General features: G+C 36.4%; 2 protein-coding genes across 5 annotated transcripts; one reads left to right on the top strand and one right to left on the bottom strand.

The window, feature by feature from the left end:
- Positions 597–4,119, top strand: LOC109229723 (heterodimeric geranylgeranyl pyrophosphate synthase small subunit, chloroplastic-like). Of its 4 annotated transcripts, none has more exons than XM_019395263.1 (3): positions 597–727; positions 1,655–2,034; positions 3,334–4,119. In XM_019395263.1, the coding sequence occupies exons 2-3, from the start codon at positions 1,693–1,695 to the stop codon at positions 3,988–3,990; spliced, it is 999 nt and encodes a 332-aa protein (XP_019250808.1). In that variant the 5' UTR covers positions 597–727; positions 1,655–1,692; the 3' UTR covers positions 3,991–4,119. The 4 variants fall into 4 exon arrangements, with proteins under 4 accessions (XP_019250808.1, XP_019250805.1, XP_019250806.1 ...); XM_019395260.1 differs by having other exon boundaries at positions 597–796; XM_019395261.1 differs by having other exon boundaries at positions 597–796; positions 1,632–2,034.
- On the bottom strand, positions 4,401–7,381 carry LOC109229722 (cytochrome P450 76A2-like). Its single transcript, XM_019395259.1, has 2 exons — positions 6,252–7,381; positions 4,401–5,345 (listed from the first exon to the last, which is right to left on the bottom strand). Exons 1-2 carry the CDS (start codon positions 7,158–7,160, stop codon positions 4,734–4,736), a joined length of 1,521 nt encoding a protein of 506 aa, XP_019250804.1. The 5' UTR covers positions 7,161–7,381; the 3' UTR covers positions 4,401–4,733.

The raw sequence follows: 10,293 nt of genomic DNA, 5'->3' as shown, positions 1-10,293 counted from the left end.
ATATATATATATATATATATATATATATATATATATATATATATATATATATATATATATATATATATATATATATGTTAACTATGATTCAACATGTGTCATGTATTTATTAAGTCATAAATACCGGATGAGGTGCATTTTTATCATATTTTACCTAGTGTTATACTCCCTCTGTCCCAAATTATCTGTCTGTTTCTCTTTTACACGCCCATTAAAAAATATTAATTAGAAAATGGATTAGACTATTTTACCCTTATTTATGTCTTAAGATAAAATTTTTGAATATTTATTCTATTTATGTGTTATCTCTGTCTTCAAGAATAATTATTACTAAGGGCTAAAAAGAAAAAAAAAATTAATTTTGTTTTGAACTTCTAAAATGCTAAATAACTTGAAATAATTATTTTTAGTAATCACGACTGATAGTATGTGACGGAAGGAGTAACATCATGTTTCATCCATCCCAATAATATAACACTGTTTGATTGAGCACGTAATTTAAATTAAAGTGGCTATAAATTAGGAGTTAAATTGCTTCTAATTGTATATAACTTTTTTTTTTTGGACAAACTAAAATAAGTGCTATATATAATAGGACGTAGCAAATATCAATTTGGGATGTGAGGATTATTTACCTTTATCGAATCTAAAATAATCCAACCTTCAAACCAAATCTAAGATCCCGGAACAGAGACGAAAATAGAAACTACTGTGAGAAGTGAGAGTGGTAGGTAGCCCATCTCGCCGGCGCCGGTCAGCAGATTCACCGGCGAATCAAATTCCCCGTTGCTGTTGGGTAGCACTTTTGCATCCCCCCCCCCCTCCCCCAATTATGTTGGAAGAATTGGCGTAATTTTGTAATTTCAGCTTGTGTATAACATGTTTGGGTTTTTTCTTCATAGCAATCTTGAGATTTTTGCTTACTTATCAAATTTCTGAAGTCCTTTTTTTCCCCTTGTTTTGATTAATGTTTATAGTCTAAAGCTATGAGTGCCCTAGCAGGAATAGACGATGGTCCTTGTGATAAGATGTTATTAAGCTAATAAAGTGTAATTTAGGCAGTGGTAATTTGCATTTTGGATGTATTTACTAAAATATTGCACTTAAATATTGATGTTCTGGGGAAGAAAGCTTTTTAGCTTTAAAAATATGCCTAATTAACTTGTTAATATCTAAGAACGATTGCCTGTGCTGGTCAGAGGTAGTAGGTACCAGAGAAATAGTTGAGGTGCACACAAGTTGTAACATACACCACCGTCATAAAAAAAAAAAAAAATCTAAGAAAGACTATGAATATTAGGAGGAAGCTATCAATGAAGAAGAACTCTAGTATATTTATATTGCCGAGGGTCTATTGGAAATAACCTCTCTACCTTCACTAGGCAGGGATAAGGTTTGCGTACACACTACCCTCCCCAGATCCACCTGTGGGATTAAATTGGGATTTTTGTTGTTGTTGTTGTTTCATATTTCTGATTTTTGATGTTGAACTTTGTAAGCTTTGTTGATAACTTTTCTTTTTTTGATTTTGGCATTTCAGTGTTTGTCTGAAGTCATTCATGTCAGTGAATAGATTTCCATCTATTTTGCAGTCAATCTGATCATTCTATTATTATATGCTCTTTACTTAGTAACTTACAGATCAGAAATACAGGTGGATTAAGTGGAAAGAGAGGAAACCAGAGATAAATTATGGTGTTCTCTATGGTGATGAGTTGTTCACCTCATATCTGTCTGCCAAGGAGCCGCATGGTTATGCAGAAAACAATTAGGTGCTCTGCTTCTGTTTCGACAGCGTCTGAGTCCATCCAATTTGATCTTAAGAATTATTGGACAACTCTAATTCGTGATATCAACCAGAAGCTTGATGAGGCAGTCCCAGTTAAGTACCCAAATCAGATTTATGAGGCCATGCGCTACTCCGTTTTGGCTAAGGGTGCTAAAAGGTCCCCACCCATCATGTGTGTCGCGGCTTGTGAGCTTTTCGGTGGAAATCGCCTCGCTGCCTTTCCCACTGCCTGTGCCTTAGAAATGGTTCGTTCTTCATTTTCTTTCATCTTAAGTGGATAATCTCCTCGTTGTTGAATTTTACAGATGAACACTTGTTCTTTCCTTCCAATTTTTGTTTGGGTTCTTCATTTATTTTTTTTGGATGATAGAGGACACACACTTGTCAACCTTCATATGTTTCTTAAGACTTCGCTATGCTTGCATCACTTGTCGTAGCCTAGGTAGAAAGGTGCTAATATCACTTAAATTGATTGCGGATCTTTTGTAGAATAATAAACTAAAGCATCCACATTATAGGACTAACCTTTAATCTTTGTTATTAAGGAATTTTATATCCTCCGCAGCTGCACCAAATAACTGGAATTTGTTCTCTTTGCTGTCTCCACGGACAAATGCTTGAACCAATAAGTGAGCCACCTATACTATTGCCATCTGGTCTTTGAACTGCAGTAGTCAAATTGTATTAAGATACATTGCCTGAGCTTTATCACCCTAACCAATTCAGATTGTATTATTATGTTTATCTAATTGGGGGAAAGAAAGTTCTTAAAGCAGAACTGGAAACGTTTTAGACTTTCTGTTTTTTGGTAATGGTGGTGTTCAAACCAATTTGCGCGCACCTCCGCTAATCCACTGGGTATTAGCTAAATTCTACCAGCACAAATAATCAGGTAACTCTCCCCACCAAAGCTTAGGTAAATGGAAAAAATTCACCTTGTGACGCCTCTATTGGGATTCGTACCTTGGTTTCCAAGGTTGTTACTTCATGTCTTCGACTGCTCGGCCACTCTCTTAGAGGTTGAAACGTTGTTTGATTAAGTTCAGATGTATGTCTTTTTTGGCTTTTTGGTGCAAAATGAGCAACGTGAGCGATATAAAAAGCATAGTGAACTTCATCTGCCTTGTAGAGTAGAAGGAGCTGTTTTTTTTAACCTGTTGTAACTATTCTGCATTCAGGTTTAATGAGATTTAATTTTACTTATCAAAGAATAAAAAGCGTGCTTATTCAGTTTTATTCAAGATAAAGCTTGACCCAAATTCCCGAGGCAAATGAACATGCCACAGTAGGTTGGTTAAGCTAATCATGTTTTGCAACACTGTTTTTGATGTTTGGTTTTGTGTAGTATGTGCAAAAAATGAAATTTTAATTGTATATGATATTGTGTCAATTTCCAACTCTTAATATTTTGGTGTGTTGATCCTCTGATTGAGCTTGAGATATGCTGTTATATTGATGCTTACACTTGACACATATATCTTAATTCCATGTTTGACACACTGTGTATCTTAATACCATATTTGACCTTGATCTGTTTCCATTAGGTTCATGCTGCTTCATTGATTCATGATGATCTGCCTTGCATGGACGATGACCCAACTCGAAGAGGGCTGCCTGCAAACCACACAGTTTTTGGGGTAGATATGGCAATTTTGGCCGGGGATGCCTTGTTCCCTCTTGGTTTCCAGCATATTGTGTCTCACACTCCAAGCGATCTCGTTCCTGAGGATCGCATCCTGAGGGTCATTACAGAGATTGCTCGAGCTGTGGGGTCCACTGGTATGGCTGCCGGTCAATTCCTTGATCTTGAGGGTGGACCAAATGCTGTTGACTCTGTCCAAGAAAAGAAGTATGGTGAAATGGGTGAGTGCTCTGCTGTTTGTGGAGGACTCTTGGCTGGTGCTTCAGATGAGGAGATCCAACATCTGAGAAGATACGGTCGAGCAGTTGGTGTCTTATATCGGGTTGTTGACGATATATTGGAAGCAAAAGAGACTGAGGACAAAAGCGAGGGAAAGAAAAAGAAAGGCAAAAGCTATGTTAGTCTTTACGGCATTGAGAAGGCTAAGAAAGTTGCTGAGGATCTTAGAGCACAGGCTAAGAGAGAGTTAGATGGTTTGGAGAAGTATGGTGATAAAGTCATTCCACTTTACAGTTTTGTAGATTATGCTGCAGATAGAGGTTTTAGCCTTCATAACTAAGTCTAAATTACATTTGACATTGTTGTCTTATGTTTAATCATGATATTTAACCAGAACTATCAAGTTTGTTGTATGGATAGTTGTTAATGAAGCTGTAATTGCAATAATCTCAGCTAAATAGGATGTCAAGCTTACATTGTCAAATAGCTCAATGATTAAAGTAGAAATTACACCGGGTAGCCACTCTAAAGGCCGCTATTTAGGAATTAGTCATTGCGTCCTGAATTTCAGTTTTTCAGGACAAAAATATCCTGAGTTGTAAATTTCAGGACAAAATAAGTACTGGCTAATTTCTAAATAGCATCTTTGAAAATGGCTACACCAAAATAATATCCGGAATCACGAATCGGACATCAAAATATATGAAATTCAAAAGGAAACTGAAGAATTTCTAGAATCACAACCAAGCGTCCGATTTCTATCAGGCTATCTGTGCACTTGAAAATCGCTTGCAACATTACAATAGCAACAACAACAACAACAACATATCCAGTATATTCCCACAGGTGGAGGTAGTATGTACGTAGTCCTTCTACCTTGTGAAAGTAGAGAGGCTGTTTCCGAGAGAAATAGCAATGACTGGAGAATCAGAATGTGGCCAACAATTGGTCCATTATTCCTAAAGCCTCCTAAGGCTGTAAATATTCGAACTCTAAGCTTAAGATAATTCAAACAGATAAACATTTTTGGGGAAACTAATACCTCAGCTTCTTATTACAAGCAAATTCACAACAAAGTCCAATTTAACCAGATGTTTTTCTTGGTATTGCTTTCAAAGGTTGGAATTTTCTCACTGTCATTCCCATTCTCTCCTTCATATCCATTGATTTAGGAGTGATATTTTCAGGAAGTTCCCAATCAAATTCATGAAGCAATGAGCCCAAAACAACGTGTAACATGCGATTACCTAAAGGAAGTCCTACACACATCCTTCTACCAGCACCAAATGGTAAAAACTCAAAACATTGTCCCTTGAAATCAATCTTCGAGTTAAGAAACCTCTCGGGGTTGAAATCCAAAGGGTCGTCCCAATACTCAGGATCTCTTCCAATTGACCAAACGTTGACGAACACTTGAGTGTCTTCTGGTATGTCATATCCCATGAATTTGGTGTCATGTATTGCTCTTCTTGGAACTAAGAAAGGAAGAGGAGGATGTAATCGCAACGCTTCTTTGATCACAGCTTGCATATAAGGCAGATTGTCAATGTCACTCTCCTCTAACTTCCTGTTTTTTCCTACTACCTCAGAGATCTCTGCTTTCACTTTGGCCATTGCTTCAGGGTGGCGTAGGAGCTCTGTCAACGTCCATTCGATGCTGCTACTAGTCGTCTCTGAACCGGCTAAAAACATTTCCTGCATTTCGTATCTAATCAAGATTTATATGAAGTAACAAAGAGGTATGTACATTGTACACTAGCATACTTATTTTCAAGGTCCTATGCTCTAAATTGTTACACTTGGCTACAAGAGCCAAAATCTGTCATAAGGTCCCAAATTAGACCAATGAAATTCTGTCTGTTGTATTTAAAACTAATAAATAAGGGCTTCCGCATCGATCTCGTCTTCAATCAATTCTCCGAGAATATATTCTATTACCTTCATTGATAATAGCCAAAAGTCTAGGACATATGTTATTTTTGCAACAATGGTCTGAATATTTTGCAGGAACGAAATAAAGAAATGCATATTACAAGGTACTTATAATGATGTTCAATTATCAGAACAAAAAAAAAGGACAGTCGGTTGTTCAAAGCATCCCCTATTCATGCAGGGTCCGAGGAAGGGTTGCATCCCAAAGGATTTGTTTTAGGCAGCCTACCTTAGTGCAAACATTAGTCACTAATTCTACGGCTCGAACTCGTTGCTCTAAGGGGTGAAGACAACTTTACAGTGGCTCCAAGGCTCCCTTCTATTTATCAGAAGCAGAATTTTCAAAAAATTAGTTGAAAGATGGGGAGCCTTGGAGTTGGAGCAACGGTCAAGTTGTCTCGGTATGACCTATAGGCCATGTGTTCGAGCCGTGGAATCAGCCACTGATGCTTGCATCAGGGTAGGCTGCCTACTTCACACCCCCTTGGGTGCGGCCCTTCCCCGGACCCTAGGTGAACGCAGGTGCACCGAGCTGCTCTTTTGGTTGAAAGATGACATTCAGATCAAGAGTTTATTCCCTTTTTCTCTATTGAAACTAATAATCTTGGAAAACTTTAGGGGATTGCGTAAATGAAGAAAAGGAAAAGTGCAGCAAACACTAAAACATACCAATATGAATATGTTGATCTGATGTTCTGTTAACTTAGCTGGTTCATCTTTCCCACTACCCTCAAAATCAAGCAACACATCCAAAAAATCTTTCTTCTTTTCGCCACCATCCTCTCGCTCTTTTATCCGTTCCTTGACAAACGTTGAGGCGATTTCCAGCGCTTTTCCCATTTCGCGTTGCATCTTCTTGTTTAAGCCTTGTAAATCGAACCTCCTAAGGCGCGGGAAAATGTCTGAGATATTTGGATTACCCGACCATTCCATAATCTTCATCATGGCAGTAAAGAACTCGGAGGCCTTTTTGGACCCTGGATGTACTAAATCACGCGAAAACATCAAATTCCCTAGCATATTAAACGTAGAAAGAAACACAAAACGCGTTACCTCAATCCCACTTCCCTTAATTTCCACAATATTCGCCTCATCTTCAATCCATTGAAGCATATCATCAACACATTTTCGCCTGATATCCACTGTTTCATTGATCCTTTTGTTTACAAACATTTCCACAGTACATATCCGCCTTAGCACGCGCCAATACGCGCCATATGGGGCTAGAGCTAAGGACCCTTTGTTGTAATCATGTACCAACATGGTGTCAATAATTTTTCGCTCAGCAAAAGCGAAATCGTGGTTCTTGAAAAACTCAGCAGCTGTTTTAGCAGACAATATTGACATGGTTTTAACTGAGCCAATATTGAACCATACAATAGGACCATATTTGTGTTTAAAACTTGCTATATTTTGATATGGTAATGTTCCAAGATCAAACATGTTGCCAAAAATTGGCAATCCAGGTGGTCCTGGAGGCAAATTGTAAGAACTAGACCTTCTTTTGGAGAATACTATGATTAGAGTTGGTACTAAGATAATTACAGACCAAACAACATAGCTCCATTCCCACTCCATTTTCCCCAAATTTTCAGGTTTTGGTGTGTTTGGTTCTATGTTTATGTTATTGCAGAATATCCACAAGATACGATATATTGAAAAATTGTACTGTATGACTTATTGAACATGGTTGAAGGGAAGCGTTGGCGTAACTGATAAAATTGTTGTCATATGACCAGGAGGGCACGTGTTCGAGCCGTGGAAACAGCCTCTTGCAAAAATGTAGGGTAAGTTAGCGTAGACCCTTATAGTCCGACCCTGCGCATAGCGGGAGCTTAATGTAACGAGCTTTTTTTTATTGAACATGGTTATCACTTGCAACGCGGAATATGCCTTGATTATAATAATATTGACATCTGCAAACTTCTATGTAGCTATGAATTTTTTAATAGATTTTCAACTGAAATAGCTGCAATGTTTAAGGTATTCAAAACAGAACTTGATCTGGCCATGTTATTCAGAGATTGGCTCGCATTACAAAGTCAATATCAGTTACTCCTCCCGTCTCAAATTATCTGTTGTGTTTCTCTTTTACATGTCCCTAAAGAAAATATTAAATAAGAGAGGTTTTTGGCTGTTTTTACCCTTATTTATGTCTTAAAATATAACATGTCTCCACTTAGATATTTACTCATAATTGATGTATTTGTAGTCTTCAAGAACAATTAATTTAGGGTAGAATAGGAAAAAAATAATTAATTTAGTCTTGAACTTCTAAAATAACAAATAATTTGAGACAATTATTTTTAAAAACCACAACAAATAATTTATGACGGAGGGAGTAATTTTTGCGCTTTCTCTGTCCCCAAATATACGCAAAACACTTATCATGATTCTGGAAAATAAATAAGGAAAAGAATACATTAATTATTATTTATTGTTTCTTTCTGTGGTTGTTAATGCTTTGCTGTCATGACCCGAACTTAGAAGACTATTATAATGCCTTTATTGAAAAGTAAATATTGAATCTTTAACTTGAAAATCTCAATGCTAGTATTCGTAGTACATAAAATGCGTTGTGACCTCTTATGGGGAAACTTAATTAACTATAGCTATATATATTCAGATTTGGTATACTTAAACTTGAATGAAAACATATAGATTTGGTATACTTAAACTTGAAAACATATATATATCAAATGCTCTTGTTTTTCATGTTCATAGTTCATGATTGGGGATATACAGTCAGACCTCTCTATAATAACATCCCTATATAACAACACTTCACTATAAAAGCCAAGCTTTTCCAGAACCAATTTTTATGTTATGTTATAATATATATTCTCTACAATAATATTTCACTATAACATCCAAAAATATTCGGAACAAACGAGGCTGTTATAGAGAAGTTTGACTGTATCGAATATTCTTAATATGAGTGTCAAAGACGATAAAGGATATAATGAGATTTGGCAAGAAAGTAAAGTTAAGGAAATACTTTCTTAATTCGCCCCATGTCATTAAAATACATTACATGACCACTAGATGAGAACATCTAATTAATATGAAGAGGAGCCAGTATTCATGGTTGATCAACGTACATGTAAAGAATGCAGGCGAAAAGAGGGCCAGCCCATCCTATCCCATCAAATTCCATGACCTATGAGGCTTGGACTGGGTTAGGTTAGGCCATTTTGACAGCTCTAAATAGCCTTCGTTTAGGTAGTGTAGGAGAATCACTTAATTAAGTACCCTCAAGCATAAATCTGCTAGTTAATTTGGGTGGAAATGACACCAGGTAGTCACTTTTAAGCATGTTATTTAAAATATATTCACAGTTTACAATGTATTTAAAGATTAGGCAATTTCACTCAAACTTCAAGACACGACGTCCTAGAGTTTAAACCTCAAAGTCCAAACTTCAGGACATCGTGTCCTATAGTTCGAAAATTGTGTCTAGATGAATCTTATTTCCTGAATTTTAAATTAGTAGTTCAAAAATTCAGGACATTTCGTCCTGAATTTCAAATTAGCAGCTCAAAAACTACGTCCTGAATTTCTAAATTTAAGATACTTAGTCCGAAAATTTGGATGAATTAGCCATTCTTTAAATACATTGTAAATTGTAGATATATTTTAAATAGTGGGATTAAAAATGGCTATTGCTGCACTTCGCCCTTAATTTAGACCTATATTATGGCTATGTTTCATAAGAAATCATGCTCGAATATGATACAAGTTAGGGGGAAGTGCACGGTTAGCCACTAATAACACATATATTTATTTTTAAGCCACCGTTTAAAATGTCTTTAGTCTTTAGCCACTGCTTTAATAAAATTTAACTGTCCGGACGAAAATACCCTTCTGCTCATGTCCTTAACTTTTGTACTTAACTTCAGGACTACATGTCCTTAACTTTTGAACTTGGAACTCTAAGTTCAAGACTTCAAGACCATATGTCCTTAACTTTTGAACTTGTAACTCTAAGTTCAGGACTTCAGGGCTACATGTCCTTAACTTTTGAACTTGGAACTCAAACTTCAGGACCAAGCGTCCTTAACTTTTGAACTTGTAAGTCAAAGTTAAGGACCTATTGTCCTTAACTTTTGAACTTGTAACTGTAGGTTAAGGACTGCTTGTCCTTAACTTTTGAATGTGTAACTGTAAGTTAAGGATTGTCTGTCCTTAACTTTTGAATTTGGAAATCAAAGTTAAGGACCTATTGTCCTTAACTTTTGAACTTGTAACTATAAGTTAAGGACCGCCTGTCCTTAACTTTTGAACTTGTAACTATAAGTTCTGCTTTGAACTAGTGTCCTTAACTATTGAACTTAACTTTTGAACTTGAACTAGTGTCATTATTTGCCTAATTGCTTTTGATATCATTGATACTAATAAATGTTGCATGAAGATCTCGTCTAGAGTTTCTTCTTCTCACTCTCTCTACCTCTTTATTTTTTACTGCTTATTTTACTTGGTGCCATGGACTTTGAATTACATAGGCACTGGAGTTGGAAAATCGAAAAATGTGGAAGATAACGATGATGAAGAGCTTCAAGCAGCATTTGAGAAATGGAAGTCTAAGACATATGCTTTGACTGTCTCTCTAAGAGTTGTTTCTCTTAGTAATTCATTTCCTCCAGTGTGGCTCAAGGTCTACTAACTCTGCTCCATATTTCACTTTCTTACTTTCAGGATACGATCAATTCAG

This window comes from Nicotiana attenuata, chromosome 7 (genome assembly GCF_001879085.1).
Source record: "Nicotiana attenuata strain UT chromosome 7, NIATTr2, whole genome shotgun sequence".
NCBI classification, from domain to species: Eukaryota; Viridiplantae; Streptophyta; class Magnoliopsida; order Solanales; family Solanaceae; genus Nicotiana; species Nicotiana attenuata.
Note: the sequence above shows the minus strand (reverse complement) of the source record. Positions and strands in the feature narration are given on the sequence as shown.

What these genes read in the sequence shown, in the direction of transcription:
- LOC109229722 (XM_019395259.1), bottom strand. Translation starts at nt 7,160, where the DNA reads ATGGAGTGGGAATGGAGCTATGTTGTTTGGTCTGTAATTATCTTAGTA. An exon ending in AGATCAACATATTCATATTG is followed by an intron (nt 5,346 to 6,251) that starts GTATGTTTTAGT and finishes TACGAAATGCAG; the next exon opens with GAAATGTTTTTAGCCGGTTC.
- LOC109229723 (XM_019395263.1), top strand. Translation starts at nt 1,693, where the DNA reads ATGGTGTTCTCTATGGTGATGAGTTGTTCACCTCATATCTGTCTGCCA. An exon ending in CTGCCTGTGCCTTAGAAATG is followed by an intron (nt 2,035 to 3,333) that starts GTTCGTTCTTCA and finishes TGTTTCCATTAG; the next exon opens with GTTCATGCTGCTTCATTGAT.